At 40.2% G+C, this 21180-nt stretch overlaps 2 protein-coding genes across 6 annotated transcripts in view; one reads left to right on the top strand and one right to left on the bottom strand.

Annotated features, from left to right (window-relative positions):
- The first annotated feature begins 6 nt into the window (after positions 1-6).
- ppp2r3b (protein phosphatase 2, regulatory subunit B'', beta) lies at positions 7-18574 on the top strand. 5 transcript variants are annotated; one of them, XM_005935823.3, is made up of 15 exons: positions 16-218; positions 635-1028; positions 10208-10393; positions 10769-10872; positions 11523-11625; positions 12949-13023; positions 13111-13197; positions 13461-13617; positions 14255-14303; positions 14390-14479; positions 14585-14760; positions 15388-15506; positions 15606-15712; positions 16517-16561; positions 17483-17618. In XM_005935823.3, the coding sequence occupies exons 2-14, from the start codon at positions 675-677 to the stop codon at positions 16530-16532; spliced, it is 1623 nt and encodes a 540-aa protein (XP_005935885.1). In that variant the 5' UTR covers positions 16-218; positions 635-674; the 3' UTR covers positions 16533-16561; positions 17483-17618. The 5 variants fall into 5 exon arrangements, with proteins under 5 accessions (XP_042077747.1, XP_005935885.1, XP_005935884.1 ...); XM_042221813.1 differs by lacking the exon at positions 16517-16561 and having other exon boundaries at positions 7-110; positions 17483-18574; XM_005935822.2 differs by lacking the exon at positions 16517-16561 and having other exon boundaries at positions 17-218; positions 17483-18574.
- The window catches only part of si:ch211-269e2.1 (cohesin subunit SA-2), a 17694-nt gene continuing 14613 nt past the window's right edge, over positions 18100-21180 (bottom strand). Inside the window, exons 28-32 of the mRNA XM_014337953.2 lie at positions 21013-21164; positions 20794-20922; positions 20519-20709; positions 20358-20433; positions 18100-20277 (exon numbers count right to left, since the gene is read on the bottom strand). Of these exons, the coding sequence (XP_014193439.1) occupies positions 20136-20277; positions 20358-20433; positions 20519-20709; positions 20794-20922; positions 21013-21164 (690 nt within the window). The 3' untranslated portion in view covers positions 18100-20135. The remainder of the gene's footprint in view (positions 20278-20357; positions 20434-20518; positions 20710-20793; positions 20923-21012; positions 21165-21180) is intronic.

Raw genomic sequence — 21180 nt, 5'->3', positions numbered from 1 at the left:
GACGATCTCGCGATAACGCTGTGTGGTTACCAGGGGAACGAGAGCCTGAAAAGTTGTTCCTGTCTGCTGTGTTTTCTCCCAGAGAAATGAATGTCACCGGATTTTCGATGGTGCTTTTATTTTTCACTGTTAGCCGAACGTACGCTGAGTATCATCGCTTATGAAGGAAATGTAGAGTCATATTAACGTGTTTTGCTTTGCTGTCCATTCACGGCAAGGTGGGTGCATTTATTGGCTAGTTGGCGCTAGCTGCTAAAGCTATAGTAGCTAAACCTGTTGTAGTCCCCGTTCTTCCATAGAAGGATAGGTTTAATTGACAGAAGCTTTTGAAATGTTTACTTTATGCAGCCGTTTTTGACGTGTGGTGGATTAAAATTGGCTGGAAACATTATTGAAGTCATATGGGTTTTCCACTTTCGCCTATGGGCTAAAGCATTGACGCTTCGCGCTAAATTTCAATAACATGAGTGAGTGTTGGTTTGTACTCAAAGCAAGGGCTACTGCTCGTGTCATGTTTTTTTGCTCAGTGACCTACTCAGCGCCGCTGCTCTGACAGTTTCGTGTCATCTATGGACGTTGTGTGGGAGGCAGATATTGGTGGTGTGAGTTTAAAGATGCTTTTAATTCTTCGCAGGTACGGTCATCAGAGGAAGCTTTAGACGACATTGCCCAAAATGCCGTCACCACAAGTTCTCCAGCCGGTTCTTAAAATGAAAGTAGACGAGCTATTTCTCAACTGGTTGAGTGATCCTACAACTCAGTCAATACTCAAAGATTATCTTGATCTAATCAAAAGTGGACAGCCTATTGAATTAGGTACTGGGGACGTTCCTGATAAAAGGTCGTTAAGCTTCAATGAAAACAACAATGTGGCATCACAGAAGAACCTGGCAGAGAAGAGGCCTGCTCCCTTAAGTACACCTTTCGGCACCCCATCTACCAGTACCCTGCCTTCCCGAAGTAGCAGTAACACCAGAATGACTGGACCAAGTGGAAGAGTACTACGGAGATCTCTCAGCACAAAGAAGGTAAACTGTGTATTCGAACAATAACTCCAAAAAATATTTTCCATGTTTTTTAGTAAGCATTTAACTAATTGTTGAAAAATTTAGCCAAAAGGTCTTAAGGTGCCACAGGAAAAAATCCACAAACATACTAAGATCCACTAAACAAGGAGTTCTGCATTGTGCCAGCTGTTAGTCCGTTTTTGTTTTGTTTTTTTATCCTAAAGGCATTACACTGCAGACAGTTTTTGATTTACTAGTTTGAAAAACAAGGTGTGCCACCCTGTTCTTTTTCTTCCTGAAACCACCTTGAGGTACTTGAGGGTGTGTTGCACAATGATTTGAATATTTTAAACTCTTTGCATACCGATAGTAAACATGTATTTAAAAGTCGAAAGGGGAACCTCTCTTTGCTTTCTGGTAAGCCAACTATAAAGCAATCCTGGCTTGGCATTTTTTTACACAACAGCTTATCAGTCTGGTAAGTTTATCTTTATAGTTTTAATGCACTTATTTGTATGTTTAACTGGCAGTTTATCTGCCTATCTTTTTAGTATTGTGCAATCCATACAGTAACCTGAAATTAAATCCATATTTGCACATTTAAACCAAGGTTTTCGTGGCACAGAATGGGCCTTTTGGTGGGGCAGCAGCAAAGCGAGTATGATGTGGAACAGGAAATGCAGTCACTATGTGTCACCTTATTTGATAGAAAACTATGGGTTTTCTTGTTATTTCTGACCATTTTAGGATCAAATAATGTTTATCTGGCTCATTAAACTCTAATTAATTAAACTAGCTGAAATCATAAACTGTTGATTTTCCAGTCAGTAATGACCCAAATAACTGCTATGCTATTGTGAGTTAAATGAATGACGTACAAATTTAATGTACTTGCAAAAAGGACATGTCTGAGCTTGAAATTCTGGGTCAGTGTTAAAAATGCTAATTTAGCCAAAAGTGGTAGAGTTTTGGGGACCTTTTTTGTTGTTGTTATTGTTTAGTTTTCCTTTTTGCAACATGGAAACAAGGGAGAAAAAAGAAACTTCCCTCTTCATCACACTTTATTAAACAAGATCTAAAACAACTTTTAACCAGTGCAACACTGATGCAACACACTAGATAAACATTGGCTTCTGCCACTGATAATTTACTTTAGCATCGAAATATCTCACATGAAAAATTTGTAAACATTAATGTTATCCTCCTCCTAGTTACTTTTTTCCAATCTAAAAAAAAAATTCTGTTTTAGTCATAAGTTGAGCTTTGTCATACAAAGCATACATGTCCAGTTTAATGCTACTTCTAAATGGACATAGTGTGGATTTCACTTATATTTGCTTAACATCTGTCTTTGCAATGTTTTTTTTGTAATTCTTTTTTAAATTCTGTATTAACACTGATTTAATTGTCAAGTTTCCCTTACTTGTATGTTCTGGGATCTCTGTTTGCTCTCACTGGCCACAAGAGGATGCTGAGTGACCTACAGCATCAAAGACATTTAGAGGCTGTCCACTCTACCCAGTCACAGTGGAGCCTTCTTGTCTGTAGGCGTATGTAGTGATTATTAGTCAAATACTTTCCAAATGTTCAGGCCTCACCCACGAATTAGTGTGGTATGAGAAGTGGGAGTGTCTGAACCTAGCCTGTCCCTGGCGCTCTGGTTACTTCTTTCAGTCTGTGTGCTGTACTTCTTACTGTGCTGGGTCCAAGGTGCTTTGCTTTGGATTGTTTAGATTATGGCCTAAAAACAATCTACACAAAATAGTTAGCTGCCCGTAAATATTTTGTATATCTGCTCAAGGACTCATAATCTGTTAGGATGAGAAGTGCAACGTGAAAGCCTAGAGTAGTGATAGATTGTGGACATTAGTGCATGTGATGACAGTGAGACAGCCTGAGACAGCTGGAGGCATACGCTCCTCAGGACCCCACCTCCTACATGTTAGTGACATGCTAAAGAGGTGCATGAGGAGATCTTCAAGTAGACATGTAAAATAACAGAGCAGGAGAATGAGATCTAATGTTTGTTTCAACTTACATGTTTATATATTAGAAACATGACTAGCAGGACCAGTTGTAGCACTAGTGGTAGTATGTTATAAAATAAATAACTATGCTTAACTATGGTCTTACAACTTACTGCACAGCCTTATAGGCACAGATAAACAGCGTATTTCAATAGAGGACAATAAAATGAAATTAACTAATTAAACGTCCATCAGTTTTATCTATTATAAATTTTGGGGTTGAGGTAAAACCTCATTCTTCATAGCTATAGTTGATTATTTAATAGCCTGACCACAAGAGGAAGTGTGGATTGTAGAGTCACTCTTTGAAACTAGAGTAATCGATTATCTTTAACTGTCTATCAGGGGCTTTCTTTGTTTCTGTTCTTTATCTTGAGCCTTAATCATTTGAACAGTTGGAGGGTTGAATCTAAACTTTTGGATATTTGCATACATACACACACACACACACACGCACTCTCACACACACCACTGTGAAATTTGCCCGCTAATGCCCTCTCTCCGCTGATCAATCAGTTATAAGGCAACTGCTGGGCAGTTTGTATATTCTGCTGTGATGTGTCATGGCATGTGGCCACACTGTGTCACTCAATATTAGAGGGATTGTGAGGGTGAATAAATGCAATACTTCTATTTTAAGACAACAAAATGAATTCCTGCATACAGATGCATTCTTCAAAGGATTACTAAAAAATTCGATTTATGTCACACTGATGCAGCCTGGAACAGCTGGTCTGACTTTGACATCAGACACTGATATAGATAGCCTTGGTTCCCTTGTGCTGGCATTGGATACCCAGAACTCTGCCAGTGAGATGAGGTGTGGCAGCACATTCATCTTCTGCGTAATTTCCTTTGAAACTGCTTCCATTAGATGCTGCTCATTGTCAGGATATGTAGTCGCAGGTCTTTTATTTACACTATGTACAGTAAATATCAGCTCTCCCGTGAATGCTTGGCTTTCAGAGCTGCTGTGTAGCTCAACACGTAAAATCACTTCAGTGTTAGGAGTCCAATTGGTCAAACAGTGAGTTATTGAAATATAGGGCAGTGAGAGCACATTGCATTTGAGGGTTTCACTTTTTTTTCTGTTCTCCGCATCTGCATTTGGTATATCGTGCATTTCTTAAGACATCTTTTTATAACATGCTTGGTTGCACTCAGCAACATAGAAGCTATTTGAAGCAGGGGGTCTGGGGTCACGTTATCAGTTGTCTGACCTGTCAGAGAGCACCAGGTGTTAAAGTGTTTCCCGCAAGTGCTATTATTTTGGAGTCTCAGTCATTTGTGCGTCAACGTTGTACAATAGCAAATGTTGTTTTTAACTAGTACTGTGAGCTTTCTGTAAAACTACAGGATGCATTGAAAGCATATTTCTTCAGTGGTGGCATCTCCTACTTTCATGAGATTTGAATATCTTGATAAAAAGTGTAATTGTTTGACATATTAATTCCTATTACCTAGTTATGCCATTAATGTCAAAAAAGTACGGTACATCAACATTTTATCATCCTGCTTAAATAACTTATGGTGCCAATAGAAGAAAAAACTTTACAAACTTCCTTTACAGCCTAATCTTTAAACAAACAGACTGCAGTGCTGTTATACAAGTACCGGTGTGCCTGTGTCTCAGCTACAGTTTCTTCCTTTGCTGTTACAGACCCTTTGCTCTACTTCTTGTTCATATTGGTTACATTGATTTTCATTCAAATATCTAGGTTAGACTGCTATGACATTTGTTACTCACATCATGTTCTGTCTGTGACCACTGTGTTATCAGTTACTCAGTTGAATGTCTGACAAATATTCACATGTATCCCAAATCCCCATCATAGATGGTCTAACTCAAATCCCAGTTGTGGGGATTTGAGTTAGAGCTTTCTGGATTTCACTGCAACACTGGCTTTGTTCTTATTCTGTGAACAAGCTGTGGCTCTCCCAAAGGGTTGTGATGGTTTAAGTCGCCACTGATTGGATGTAGAAATCATGTCACTGTCAGATAGGATTGGTGGGTTTGGTCTCTTGAATATCATAGTTGTAGAGTATGAGTCTGCTGAAGCCCATCTAAAATCCAGCTTCATCTTGCCATCTGAGTGCTTGAAATGCTAACACGTAGATCTGCCAGAGGTCTCTAACAGTGAACAGTGTATTTCATAATCTCATCTGTAATTCAGTTAAGTCAACATGACTTAACATATTGTTGTGTACAAATCAGATTTCACAGTTTAGAGATTGGACACATTATGGGGTCAGCTTGAGTTTTCCTGCTTTTCTGTTTACTAAGTGACCCATCAGCCCGGAGATGTTTAGCAGCTTGTCTGTAAGATAGTTGCCTCTCAAGGTGCTGTTCAGACAACTTTCCTGGAGTGGCCCTAAGATGATTTAGTTTGTTATAGCGCCTGCTGGAGCTCGTCTTATCTAGTTAATTAAAAAGCACAAACTTTATACAGAACCTGTGCACCATCACTTCTCACACCCATGGGGTTATTTTTACATGTGTAAAACAACACATTGTTATCCCTGCTGTGTCGTGATGGCTCTGTTTATGGAACAGACTTCACATTTTGTTTGCTTATGCAAAAATAGACTGAACAGTAGATGAGAGTTCAAGCTTGAATCTGGTCAAGGGTTTGTTGGAGTGTTTTTGTTTTGTTTCTTTTGGTTGTGCTTTCCTTTCTACGTTTCATTTGTATTAATGAGCATCAGCAAAAGGCAGCTGATGTGAAATGAATGTATACAAACAGCTTATCAAGCAGCAGCAGCATCCTGTAGGGAAGACGCCAGGGACTGGGATTGAGCAGAAACCAGTGGAAAACTGTGGAGTCCTGTCATCTAAAAATACAGTGGGTGTGCTTTTAGTTTCTATGGACAATGACATTAACAGATACAGGTTTATTTACATAGTCTTCTGATGCGGACATTTCTATGACATTTCTGTTTGATTAGCTACTTGCATGAGAAGGTGTTTAGGCGTTGGGCTTTGCCCTGTCTACAATCTCTGCAGTCAACGCAACTCTACAGCTGTTAGATCAGTGCGTTTATGGAGAATTGATGTAATTGCCGTCATTTCAGGATAACAGCAATCGGAAGTAGATGTTTGTTTGAGGACTAAAGATACTCATGTTTTTCCAGATCTAGTTTCTTGGATTGCCCAAACAGTGCTTGGTGGTGCTTTTAATAGGCCCAGACTGGTTCGGTCATCAGTCTTTGAATTTGGCATGTCCCGTTGCCTCGCTCTGTTGCCCATCAACTATAATAAGATGTGGAATGGCTGGCAGCCTAAGCTTGCAAAGGGAAGGCAAAACAAAAACCACCAGAAGACAGCATGCAGAACGTATGGGAAAATGTATGGCTGTCTATAGATATGATCTGATGAGTGGACCCTTGTTTTCTGTCATTAAATAGTAAATACCCTTCTTATTTACTTTACATACCCATGCATCAGTAGCTTGTTCTGGCTCAATCTCTTTTTGTGATCTATGCTTGGAGGCAAATTTAGTGACAGTAGAAGTAATATGCAGCTTTCATTATATTCCATCACTTCAGGGGTTTATTCTGAATTTTCTCATTAGCACCCTGATGCCTTTTAAAGAATAAGGGGGTCAGTTTCCCAAGTTTTTTGTTTTGTGGAAGCTTTCAGAAGGAAAACCAGTTAGCTTGAACAGTGTGACATTGTCATATGGAGATCCATCCTGTAGTTGAACTCTGGCGACTGCTAGCTGCAACAACAGGTCTGTCTCTTTACATAACCTTCAATGAGGACTCAGGAATGCAAACTGGAAAGGGCAGATCCATTGAACCCCCTCCCATCCCACACATACACTAGGTGACTCCCACACACATGCACCCAGTTCTTCCTTATCTCCCCAGCAGCTTTGAGGCAAGGGCTCCCTGACACTGCTGCGTCTGTGTGTGTGCGTGTGCATGTTGGGTAGAGGCTGGGACAGAGCAGCAGGCTGAGCTGAAATTGTGAGACCAGATCTGGAATGGGAGAGAGAGTCACAGTAGCAGCTGCTCTCATGCATTAAGTGGCTCTCACTCAAACGGAGGACAACCACAGGGACATACGCACAGAGAAGCTTCACTGCTTCCACTGCCTTTTAACTTACAGTGGTGACTGCATGGTCAAGGGGATAACGCTGGATTGAGTGTTGTTTATGTTTATGTGTTCCTCGTCCTGTGTGGAGCGAGGATGAGGATGAAGGAGCTATCCCTGCGTCAGGACCCTGACCTGAGGAAGGAGCTGGCTCTGCTGGCACGTGGATGTGACTTTGTTCTGCCCTCTCGGTTTAAGAAGAGGCTGAGAGCCTTCCAGCAAGGACAGGCAGGTGTTTGTGTGAGTGTATGCTGTGTCAAACAGGCTTTGCTGGCCTGTCAGTGAGGGGACAGGTCTATTAATGTTGACTGGTATTTATGGGCTTACTTTCTTGGTATTCAGATGTCACTGTAGCACAATTACTAATTAAAGTACAATAACGGATTAGGCAAATAAAGGCAAAGTAGTAGTTAAGTCTTTTTCTGGGCATATTGTAAACTTTGCTTTCACGCACAGCTGTGTCATGTGAAATGTTGTTGTGCAATCAGTTCTTCTTTTTGTTTCTGAGTTTAGAGTTAATGAAGGTATTCTTCATTTGTACGGAGATGTAGGGAATTTAAGCGTACTGGATGGTGTTTCATCTTTTGTGGTATGTTACGCACAGCTGCCTCTCTGTCCTCTTTCAGACCACATCATGGGGAATATGTAAAATGTCATGTGGCTTAGCAGTTGTGCTCAAGAGCTTTGCTAGCGGTTAGCATGAAGTGAGAGAAAGAGGGGACAGTGCGGGGCAGGGCAATGGGAGATGTTTATGTCCTTTTATAGCCATGGCTCACACCAACACAGAGGACAAGAGCGGAGGATCAGCAGCATTCATCATTTATTAGAGTACAACAAAACATTTTCAGACAGTACTAACAGTCATATAAGTAGAAGCTGGCAAGGAAAGAATTACCATCCTGTTATGTTTAGATCTGTAATTTAAGGCCTTGTTGAATGTTTTATTGTTACAGTCATGATGTTACATGGAGACTTAGTCTAATAAACTTTGGGTAGAATACATGTTTGACCAAAAGAAACGGCAAGATGTTATTTTTGGTGTCTTACCTGAGCAAAGCATGGGTGTGTTTATGTAGTTATTAGAGGCCTCACAAAATGATTCGGTTAGAGCATTGTTGACTCATTTGAATAGTCTTTGAGAATGACGATTGAGAGCAAAGTATAGTCTGCTCAGGCTGTATTTAGTAACTGGGTTTTTGTTTTGTTTTTTAAATGTAACCTTTATTTATACAGGTAGTCCCATTGAGACTCACTGTCTCATTTACAAGAGAGACCTGTTTCAAACAAACATTAAAATTACAAAAATAATAAAATGGCAATAAAATAGCAACAATAAGAAGTAGTCTAATGTTTACACAGTCATTCAAGTTCCTAGTGATGATTTTACAAGGTAATTTGTACGTCTTTTAAAGTCTGCATAGTGATAAGTGCAGCATAACAATTCATTTGGCACGGAGCGCGTTGTCTTTTTATGTGTAAGGCTCATAGCACCGTGTGAGTGACACAGTGGTCATTTTTATCAGGGAGTTTGATATCTTCCTAATATGCCAGCTATGCTCTGTTGGTGTGGTCAGTTGGATTCACTGTGACATTCCTGGACATAATATTATGTCTCCATTGTTAGAATAGAGAATATGTTATTTTCCATAGTCAGGAAACACATGTTTTCATGGTTAAACAAAGCATAAATGAACAAAATAATATTATACAGCACAAGCAACCAAACTCTGACAATAAAAAATGATGTTTTCTGCCTGGGATCATAGTAATAATAAGAGACACAGACATATGCAAGCTCCAACATAAAGGCAGGTTTTTATATCACTTAGGAAACTGCACAAACACAAGCATCGAAGGTGAATACATTCATTTCAAGCCACTAGCCTCTGCTGTGTTCAGAGTATATCCCTGACTTAATCCTGTTTCAGTTTTGTTTCTTGCCTATAATATCCTGCCAATAAAACAAATAAACTTTATTTGTATAACATTTTTTTCAAGACATAACTCTAAAGTGCTTCGTAGAACAGAATAAAATAGATCACAGTCAATAATAAAGAAGAAAAATACCCGCAGCTAAAACAAAAACAAATAAAAAAGGCAGGCTTTCATTTTTCTGTTTTTAAAAAGCTGTTGCTCTCCTTTTGAGGCACACATTCATAACATTGCAGTCCGAAACTCATTTAGTTCCTCAGCTGTGTTTCCCTCCACTAAAGACAACCATAGTGGCCGTAGACGAACAGCACTCGTTTAAGTGATAACACTGTCACACGTGATTTACTTGGGTACTTGAAAGAGCCATCCATAACATCTGCCATGAACCATGTTTGATAGTGTGCCTCTCCATTTACATGCATTTATTAGGAAGCTTGTAGTAAAATCTTGCAATTATTTTTTTCACTTCTCTTTACATGGATCCTAACATTTAAGATCAAATCTTGAAATTCTGTGTTTTCCTTAAGTGGAAACAAAAGTAGAGCGGTTTTAAAATGAGTTATTAAAACACACTTGTTGTTTTAAGTCACCATGTTTACATCTGAATCACAGTGCACAAAGATTGCAAGACTAAATTTAGTATAATACCCTATTGTAGTTGGCCACAGGTAGCCTGTAATCATTATTCAGTACAAACTGCTCATTCTCCATTAAGATTTCAAACAAAACACCCTTTAGACCAATCATTTGACTAATGTAGCACAAGTTGTCCACATCATGACTATAGACTTCTACTATCTGCAGATTGCTATATCCAGTCTAAAGCCCTAAATTCTTAAATCCTTTTGACACTGTTTCATAAATAAATGATTATAAGTTACAAACACTGGTAGATATTATTTATCTTTTAGTGAATTTGTATTGGAGCAAAATGTCAGTCACATGAATAATTGTGATTGCTGAGTAGTCACAACTCTTCCCTGATGGCCTTTGGGCTGCTGAGAGGTATAGTTACATGAATGCCAGCAATGTGTAGAGTTTGTGTTCAGGCGAGCCTCGAGCTCATGCTGGAATACTTGAGCTGAGTGGTCTTAGCCTTTGCTAGCATCAGCCGCTAACTGCTTGTTTCTCTGTGTTCATCCCAGGCTCAGGTGAGGACGGAGGAGCCAGTCACCACAGCACTGAGTGAAAGCATTCCCAAGTTTTACTTCCCACAGGGCCGCCCCCAAGCCAACCTTAACATTGACGGCCTCATTTCCAAAATTGAGAAAATATTTTCCCAATTCCCAAATGAAAGAGCCACCATTGAGGATATGGGGCAGGTTGCCAAGGTGAGTAGATAATTTGTAGCATGGAGCTGCCACACAGCAAATTATTTTCATTAGTGCCATTTAGCTCCTGACTGTACGAATGTTTGCTGATGTTTAAAACCTCCTGGAAAAATATTATTTCCGTGACCTTGAAGAAGGTTGGTGATGGTCAGAGGGGAACCTGAGTAAAGAGAGCAATGACAGCTAGGTTTCCTCTGGGAAGTCTTTAAACCGTGAAACACTCATTCTGATTCTGATGTCTTTTCACTATTCATTTCTGCATTAATGGTCACATGTGTTTTGTGGAGTTTGCATTTCTATTTAATCTTTCTCCTCTATCTTCTCTAAATCCTGATCACACACTACCCCGTTTCTTCTGCCACCTTGTCTCCATAGGCCTGTGAGTGTCCCCTCTACTGGAAAGTGCCATTGTTCTGCTCAGCTGGAGGCGACAGGACGGGCTTCGTGTCCGTTCACAAGTTTGTGGCTATGTGGAGAAAGTAAGACAATAGCTTCTCTTATTGTCACTAGACCACTGGTGCATTCACTCACAGCCAAATGGCTTAAACAATCTCCTTTGAACAATGATGACCACTCGCTGGGAATAACATACACTGCTATTATCTCTGCTGTTATTGCATTTTCCTTTTCATTCCTAAACAAAAATCTTTGCCCTCATAAACATCACAAGGGGAAAGACCCTCTGTATACATACAGTGTATAAATGAAAACATCCTTTCAGTGTCTTTCTACGTGAAACTGAAAGGAATACCAAGGGGCTTTTATACTGGTGATTTGCACTGAATGTGGTTGTGTGCAATAGGCATGCTCTTGTATTAATATCTTAAGCCTCCAGAGAACTGGACAGACTTGCCCTTTGACTTTAGCTCATGACTGAGCCATTCTTAGAAGAGGCCACAACAGACACTCCCATTATTTTTGAGTTGCTACCATAACACTCCATGCTTATAATCACCCAGCAGCGATACAGAATCTTAATTTCAAAATGTATTATACTTTCACATAAGCACTTTTTAGTACAACATTGTCAAACTTATGCTTTTGAAGGAATGATAAAACAGACAGAGGCAACTTAACAGCCAAAGTGGGAGTAACCTTGTAACCATCTGTTCTCTCTTTTCTCCTCCAGAACTCTGCTGACCTGTCATGATGACGCTTCTAAATTTGTGCACCTCTTGGCCAAGCCTGGCTGTAATTACCTGGAACAAGATGACTTTATTCCATTCCTGCAGGTACTGGCTGTAGCACACCCAGGGAGAGGGCTGGATTTGGCAGTGTGGGATGGCAAAATAGCATTGGCTTGGGTGGTGCAAACTGGACTTATGTTTTTAGACTGCCCTGCTGAGACTGTGCTTTTTCATGTGGCGGAGGACTAATTCAGCCACCTTACTGTAAGCTTGGAATATAGTGTTATGAGAGAAGAGTCCCCTGATAGAGATGAAAATGTGGCTCATGTTATAAATGCATTATGGTACTAAAATAGTCACAAAAACCTGGACTTACGGTTCATTTATTGTCCTCAAAAGAGAGGTTTAATTGACTGTTTGGAAATTCTTACCATGTGGACCTGCTGTGGCGGCTATTTGTATTCGCATCCCAGCTGACAAGCTGTTGGTGTGCCACACACGCCCCACCCTACACCTGATTCATTTTCATGCTGGCAGAAGTGGCGATCTGAGCTGAACGCCCGTTAGCATACCACCAGAGATGCCTTGTGGCTCACGCCGTTTAATTTGTATGGTTCCACTCAGCGAATCGCCTTTGACTGTTTTGATGAATGAAAGGCGGATTGCAGTGGAGTAGATTTGACTGTCCCCGCCTGTTTCCTGTGCCCTGTGATTTATGTGTTTCTCTATGATTTAATTTCTCACAGTAAGAGTCAAAGAGGCACGACGACTGCCCTGAAATAAGGCCTTTTAATTTCATTGCCGCCTTCACATTTATGTCAACAATTCTTTCCTCCAGTAGAAAGACGGGGAGTAGAATAAAGAAGCGACATGAGGGAGTTTCACGGCAAGAATATAGCTGCAGTGTTCACTTGAAATGCAGCACCCTCACTGTCACTTTATGGCGTTAGAAAGGAGAGAAGGTCACTCAGTAAACATATTCTTTTTGGCCTTCCTAACACTTTGTTGTCAGTTAAAAAGGGCTCAAGCTCATCCCGAAACAAGTTGGACGAGAATTTTAAAAAATTTGTAAATCAAAGAAAATTCTGATTTCCTAAAAAGGAGAATTTCTTTACATAGCACTGTTTATAAACTATAAACACTGGCAGCTACTGATGTGTGAATCAGTTTTGTTCATTTTCATTCCTTCTTTGAAAGTCATGTGCTTTGTATACCTGTAAAGAAAGACAGATGTTGTCTGTCATTTAGCTGGTGCCTGGAAATAACTGCAGAATTTAACTGAGCGTATCTTTTTGTTAGTGCAGAAGGCATAGCGTGTCATCGGGGTGATCTTTATCGCTTGGTTGTTTGTTTATTTTGTTTTTGTTTGGCTTTATAAATCAAGCAGAGTAACATCAAAGTGAGCTGGTTTGTTCTTTATGTTCCCAGGATGTAGTGAACTCACACCCGGGCCTGGCCTTTCTAAAAGAGGCACCAGACTTTCACTCGCGATACATCACAACGGTATGCCTTAATTATACACCACTGCACTTTGTAGTGAAACACGGAAATGGCATTATCTCAAAGATAAGACTGTCCATTGTTTTTCAGGTGATTCAGAGGGTATTTTACAATGTGAACCGGTCATGGACGGGGAAAATAACATGTTCTGAGCTCAGGAAGAGTAACTTTCTCCAGGTATTTATTCACATACTCTGCATTTTTTTTAAAAATTTAAACAGATGTATAATAACCATTTCTCTCAATTTGTTTGGACTCTAAAACATCTAATATGTTTTTTTTCTCTTTTCAAAAAATAATAATGAAATCACATCAATATGGAAATGCATATTAACTTCAATTTTTGGGGGATGGGACTTTATAAACTGTTAAAAGAATCATTTTCAATAGTAACTGGTCTATAATCATAATGAGAGATTTTTCTACTTTCTGCTGGGTAGAACGTAGCGCTGCTGGAGCAAGAAGAGGATGTGAACCAGCTGACAGAGTTCTTCTCCTACGAACATTTCTATGTTATTTACTGCAAGTTCTGGGAGCTGGACACCGATCACGACCTCTACATAGACCAGAAGGACTTAGCAGGACACAATGACCAAGGTGCACAAACACACCCCTGCCTTTTTTAAATCATTAGTTTGGTCAATATAGTTTTTTCTTTATGTCCCATCAACATGTATTTTGTAAAAATGCATACAGAAGATAGAAGAGGAGTGCTCAGCCTCATCAGAACCAAATGAACTCTGCTTAAGTCTTGCTGCCAGTGGCAGCACAGTCAGTAGGCTGAAACTACATGGAACAAAAAAAGGCATTTGTAAATGTTATTGGGTCCGTCCGGGCTTACTCCTCACAAAACAAACACACAGCCAGGAAAAAAAGATTTGTCTCCCCACACACTCCACACCACATGTTCTTGGTTGATGGTCTGTGAGTGAAGCAGGGGAAATGAGACACGAGATCAATAAGAGAGCAGCATATATACTCGATTCCAATGACGCCAAGTCTGGAACAATTTCTAACACCGTACAGTCGAAATGATGACCAGAGGATTTATAGCATTGTCAAGCTAAAAAAGAGCTGCACTAGCCAGTCTGGATTTACAGACTGTGAGAATGGATTACATGTGTTGTGAAAAAGTTGTATAGTAACTGAAGGAGCTGTTGCCTAAGAGGGAAAAGAGATATTTCTTCCAAACACAGTGGATTGGAAGTGACCCCTTTGTGTATTTGTTTTCCAGCCATTTCACAGAAGATGATTGAGAGAATATTCTCAGGAACAGTAACAAGGTAAATGTAATCAAGTTTAAAAAGATGAAAGTCTTATCTAGTCTCCACTGCCAGCTTTAATACTAGTTTTGTGTGTTTTCCGTCAGGGACAGACGAGTGTATAAGGAGGGGCGGCTGAGTTACGCTGATTTCGTCTGGTTCCTCATCTCTGAGGAAGACAAGAAGACTGACACCAGGTATCTTGACACTCAGCCACACTGATTGCATCATCCTTTTGCTTAGAGGTTTCATCTGCGCTCATGTCTGGCCCCTCCTCTTTCACGCTATCTATGTCTGATTAGCATAGAGTACTGGTTCCGCTGTATGGACCTGGATGGGGACGGGGTGCTCAGCATGTATGAGCTGGAGTACTTCTACGAGGAGCAGTGCCAGAAGCTGGAGGCCATGGCTATTGAGCCGCTGCCCTTTGAGGACTGCCTCTGCCAAATGCTTGACCTTGTCAAGCCTGAGGTCGAAGGTCAGACCTGTTTTACATTAATACACACTCAGACATTCACATTGTAGTTTGCACGCATGCCACAATCACAGTGGCATGCGTGCACACACATTTTGAAGCCAGGTCATTGATCATTATCTGAGGGGACACTGATAGATGAGAGACAGCTGCTGGTGTTATCCACAGTGTGATAGAAATTCGCTCCATCACTTTGTTTAAGTCACCAAGCAGCACAGCTTACTTAGGTGAAATTAAGTTTATGACCTGAATTGTTTTAAAAAAAAAAAAAGTTTTGTTTTCAGATTTCTTCTTTCTTAATTTAATATAATCAAACAAGAAAGTAAACATTAAGTATAGTTTACCTTTTAAAGTATTTATTGTCCAAATAAGCAGTAGGGAAATCGTTATTTGCAGCCAGAGTTTGAAATATTGTCACCAAAGCCATACTCTGTTTTAATCTGCGGACAAAACACCACACCCATCCCTCCCTCCGCCCCAAGATGAGGCAAACCGTAAAAAGACTTAGTAGATGTTGTAGCTGGGTTACCAGTACTACTTCCTAGGCTAAACCTCATATAGACAGATACAAGTTGCCTAATATCCACAACATAAATGTTCCATTTGAAGTAGCTGATTTTTGTCGTCCAGGTAAGATCACTCTGCGGGATCTTAAGAGGTGCAAGATGGCTCATATCTTCTTTGACACGCTCTTCAACATCGAGAAGTACCTGGACCACGAGCAAAAGGACCCGTTCTCTGTCATAAGGGTGAGCAAGATTGAATTCTGACTGGATGCCACCACATTTGACACAGCATCGTGTCTCGTTTTCCTGCCAGTGGATCATGTAACTTGTCGTGTTTTTAAGGAGGTGGAGACGGACGGACAGGAGCTGTCAAACTGGGAGAAATATGCTGCAGAGGAGTACGACATACTGGTAGCCGAGGAGGCAGCCAATGACCAGTGTAACGATGTGTAAGTGTGATGTTACTCACAGGTCTGTCAGAAATGGCAGCAGTTACAATCCAAGGTTCAGGTTTTCTCAAACATTTAGTTTTTCTTAAGCAAAGATAAAAGAAAAAAGGATTCACTTTCATGTCCACTCGTAGTCGTAAAAAAAAGTTCTTTTCTTCTTACAAATTCAAAATGCTTTTACATTTAGGACGGCACCAGAGGTCTCTGAAGTTTGATGATGAATAGCTGATGCAATATGATAAATTGGAATATGGTAGCTTTAGCCTCCTTGTTTGCAATTGGATGTTTTTTTTTGTTCTCATTGGTGCAAAAAATGAGAATAAAACTGGGATTGATTTTGCTTGCAAGCCTGAACAACAGCAGCTGAAAGTCGTAGTGCCTCCAGTTTAATTTGAACTTTTCCCCTTTGAGGCAATTACTGATTATTTTATCCTTATTTGAGTATTATTAATGCCATCTGTATGATGGTTCCTTTAATGTAATCTGTTCACATAAGATGGAACATGAACTGTGGCTATTAGTAAGCATATATCTGATTACTTAAAGTTGTTTTGGACAGCAGGCACATAACCTTAAGCTTGACTATGTAAATCTAAAATTCATCATTATTATCAGTAAAGTCATTTTTCTGTGTGAAGAGTGAAAGTGTACTGTAAAGTATTCACAGATGGCATAGATAAAGTCATAAGATGAGTGAGAGTGCACTGTGTTGTTAAGTTTTCAGGAGTCATGGCTCAATGCCGCCCTGAGAGCGAGTTTGTGATAAATGAGACTGTTGACAGCTATGTTGTGTGGCGGTTTTAGGAACACTACCGACTAACTCTAAAGCATGGCTGCTAACCAGAGCAGGTAAGAAACTGAGGGTGCCACCAGGGTTCAGCTGTTCTCCTCTTCTTCCTCTGGGAAAGTCTAGTCCTAAACCCACTCCTAGCGTCTACCTGTCCCATCACTGATCTGAGCATAGGGCAGATAATTGTAATGTCAGCCAGCAGGGTGTCATGATCGTGGCCACTGCCTGGACCTGGGAGTCTGTTTTTGAACCGGACACCTTCTGTTTTTATCCTTCTTCCTCTTAAAATAAGGGAATGAACTTTTTCCACCTCTGTTCATGCCTTGTGCTCCTGTTACCCAAGTTACTGAAAAAGTACTTTGACATTTTTGGGGAATATACTTTCTTGCTAAGAATTAGATGGGAAGACTTGTTTCTCTAAATAAAGATCCAATCACCCTCACCCCTAAAGCTAATAAACTGATAAACTTTACAACTAAATCAAAGGAAAAATAATACAAATTTCTCGCTTGTTATATTGATATCCTGGTACATTAACTTCATCTAGCTCTCTGAAAGAAGGCAGATATATATATCAACCATGTCTCCAACGTTTCTGTAAATGTTGGTCAAATTCAGTTTTATTCTTGAATGACTGTGAATGACTTCTATGGGTCGAGGCCAGTATAGAAGCTGTGAAGAAGGAACAGGTGGAGGGAAAAATTGACTGGCCTCACTCAATGTCAGAATGCATTCTGACGTTTTTAGAATGGAAATATGAGGCTTGATCAGCTGTTCTTTCCAAAGTTTCACTGTCACTGTTCTAAACTTTGCCTGTGAATTTTATCCCACATTGCTAAATTTGAAAGAACAGGAGGCCTGACAGCAAAGAAAAACTGGTCTGACTACTTCTGACTTCTGTTTCGTGACGGTTTAAAATGTGTTAAAGTATCTTTTCCCTGATGACACTGAGTGTTTTGTCTGTGTGTATTTTTGTTTAGGTATGAAAATCCGCTGAGCCCTTTAGGGCAGCACATCTCCAGTGAGCTGGGTCTGACAAAGAGACACTTCTTTGAGATCCCCACCCCGCACTGCAACCTGGACTTGGATGAATATGAGTATGACGATGACTTCGAATGATTTTTGTTTTTGTATTTTATCCTGCAGTGTAGCTGCTGAGCACCTTCCACTCTTAGAAACACAAGTCATGCACCTGGGTTAGTGGACAAACATCACCAAACAGAGTAAACCAGAAAGATGCAGTCAAGCACTGCCAGAGTGCCATATTCTTTTTCTGCAAACAGATGGAGAAACGTGCATGCTGACACAGATTTGACAAAGAAGTCGTTAAAGTACAGACAGTAGTTCAATACTGAACCAGACGTTTTACATTTTCACACTTACAGTAAACAGCCCGGCAGACAAGATGTCACGAGTGAACACGTTAGACCTTTGCTCCCTCCCCACACATTAACAAGTTGTTTTCTGCATGTAATGGTTGGTCATCAATAATGTTTGGGGCAAGTTTTGTTTCATCTAAACATAAATGTTTTGAAATCAGTCACATAAAAATCTCACACTGGAGCTCCGGGAGTTTTGGTTGTTTTTTGTTTTTTCATTTTGTTTTGTATTTTGGACAAAAACCATGCTGATTGGATTCAGATATCGAACTTATTGGCTAGTCTTACATTCCAGTGATCACAACGAAGTGTTTTCTATATTGCTGTAAACTCGTCAGTGCAGTTGGAGGTTGCTGTAAATGCCAAACAAGCCACCGTTAAGCCTTCTGGACACACACACAGGCACACACACACACACACACAGCATCTGTTGTACAGACCTATATTCGTTATGACTTTAATGTGTGTGCGAGATGGGGTTATAATTTATTAGAGATGAATTTATAAATTAATGTAAATATTTATTTTGTGCTTGCTGTGCTGTAAATGTGATTTGAGCAAGTATTTTAGACCTTTTTTTTCTATGTCACAGAGTACTTCAGTTGACTACTTTGACAGAACAAAAGGAACCATTTTCAAATGTTTTGTGTTTCTTTAAATTAATAATAAAGCCCTGGTTAATGGAAGACTAAAGAAAACCGAGTGTGCAGTTTAATGTGGTGCGTGATGTAAAGAAATGCTTTTTGTTACGTTCAGTGTTGTACTTTATATGAAGGAAACATTTTTCCAGTCATCTGTTGTCCAGTTTGGGGGAGGTTGTGCAAATCATAGCTAGTTTTAGCTGACAGGAGTGGTCTTCTGCTGCTGTTCACAGATGCTTTTCTGCATACCTTGATTATAACAAGTTATTTGCGTTACTGTTGCCTTCCTATTCAAAGCAGTGTGGTCATTCTCTTCTGACCTCTGATATCAACAAGGAAGTTTCGCCCAGAGAACTGTGACTCCCTGGATATTTCATCTTTTTAAGACCATCTGTAAACCATAGAGACCAGCTAATACTGGCACCAGCCTGTCTGGCACCAACAACCACGCCACACTCAAAGTCACTTAAATCCTTCCCATTCTTATACCCAATTTGAACTTCAGCAGGTTATCTTGTCCAGGTCCTGCACACACCGAATTGCTGATTTGGAAATTTGAATTAACGTGCAGTGAAAAAGATGTAGCTAACACAGTGGCTGGTAAGTGTATCTGTACCAGCTGAAAATTATCTATATCACATTTCAAGTGTTTGCGCTGTTTGTTAGTGATAAGAGAATATCATTTACCAGACTAACCAATGTTTCTGTGCACAACAATACATAAATGTACAGCTGTTTCAAAAAGTAACAAAGTGCTTGTTAACTTATTCCAAGTATAGAATATATTATTAACTTGAAGGCAATATTTTTTTTAATTTACATTAATTGATATTAAATACATAAGTAGCAGGTATCAAAATAAAAACTACAATTCTTAACTGACCCTGTGTCCAATAGGAAAACTAAAAGAGAAAGTATTTAGTGTCATTTTTAAAAATCAAGTCTTTTTTACAGTAAAGCTGTATGTTTAAAAAAAAAAAAAAAAAAAATCTATGCACATACTGATACAAATGGTCCTCAAATTAAAGTGGTCTGTAAATCATAACACCAGATTAATCCTGGTGTTGGTCATTATTTTTCCATTAAAAGGCCAAAACCAACAATTTGTACTTCTGGTCCCTGAATCAGCCAGTTTGTATCACTCCACTCAAATCGCATGTACAGTTTCAGAAAATGTTCCATCTTTTTTTAAATGATCCCAAATTGGATTTTTTTTTTTTTTTTTTTTTGTAAGACAACCTCAGTTGTTTACTATAGCGCTATATAAATAAATTTTACTTACTTACTTACTTAAACATCTGGGAAGTGCAGTGTTGGGGAAACTTTACTGAAACAGCAGTTTGTTGGTAATAATATAAGGAACTATTTTCAGCTGTGGATTAAAACACATTTGTTGTGGTTTTGGTCTTTGCATGGCAGAATATGGCCACCTTTATCCTTTCTGATCACATCCTTCTGAAAACATGACATGCTGCATGATCACTGTACAAAAAAACCCCACCAGTTTCTATCCACACACAGAGGACACTGGTAACAAGGTGCATCATAAGTAAAACATCTGTTGAGGTCTCGTCATGCAGACGGCAGCACCGATTCTCCCGACCTCCTCACACTCAGAGCTCAACCTCCACGGTACAATCACCATCATCTGGCTCCTTGGTGACACAGATTACAGATCCCTCAGCGTGCAGTCTTTTGGGTGGAGGATCCAGAGGGACAGAAAATGGATCTGTATCAGCTGCTTTCTCCTGATGGCTGATGAGAGAGGTCAGGTTACAGTGATTCATGTGAGACCTGCTTCGTAGCTGGTTTGAAAACACTTCACTTGGGCTCACCTTGGGCTGCAGCTCGGTTTGCGCACCTTGCTGACTTTGGATTCACCAGGGCTAAACAGACTGGGGGACTTTCTTCCTGAAAATAAAAAAGGATACACACCTGAAGCAGCTGGTGATGGTGAGGAAATCACTCTGTGCTTGACTGAACTCGGCTCTCCTACCTTCCCATTTTTGTTTGGAGAAGGGCAAGCGATTGGGCAGGTTGGCCTTCCTGTCCGAGCTTACGTAGGATATGGCATCCTCCCCCTCGGCTACAGCCAACAGGGATGCGCGATAGTAGATGAGAGGCTGCCAGCACTCCTCCCTGAGGTCAATAATGTGCTCAGCAGTGTGTTTTTGAAGGTAGGAGAACCTGCACAGACATGAGCAGCCTTCAGAGGTTTTTGTTTTTCTTTAAAAACCATTTAAACTCCTGCTTGTTGCTTTCAGCACTCACACTGCTTTCTTGTCTGGTCTGAGCAGTTTGCTGGAGAACTCGCTGAGGATGGTCAGGTAGGAGAGGTACAGTGGTGTAGATGAGTCTGGAGTCTGAGTAAAGTCTTGGAACACAAACTCGATGCCGTTCCTAAACACGTATACACACAGACTTTAGGAACAAAAAGGAAAAATATCAGCAAAAAGTAACACAAAAAGAGAAATTAGGTCACGTGCCAACCTGTGGACCAGGACGACACACTCACGAAACTTGACAAGGTCCCCAAAGGTGAGGGCGAATCGCCTGGCTAGCTCTTTAATGCTGGTGAAAGTCTGGACTCCTGGGTGAGGCCTGCCGCCGCTCTCTTGCTCCTGCTTAAGGCGCACAAACAGCTGGCAGGTGCACACG

This window comes from Haplochromis burtoni, unplaced genomic scaffold (assembly GCF_018398535.1).
Source record: "Haplochromis burtoni strain Fernald_Lab_line unplaced genomic scaffold, NCSU_Asbu1 Contig_75, whole genome shotgun sequence".
NCBI classification, from domain to species: domain Eukaryota; kingdom Metazoa; phylum Chordata; class Actinopteri; order Cichliformes; family Cichlidae; genus Haplochromis; species Haplochromis burtoni.
The sequence above is the reverse complement of the archived record's forward strand: the minus strand, read 5'-3'. Positions and strand labels throughout refer to the sequence as shown.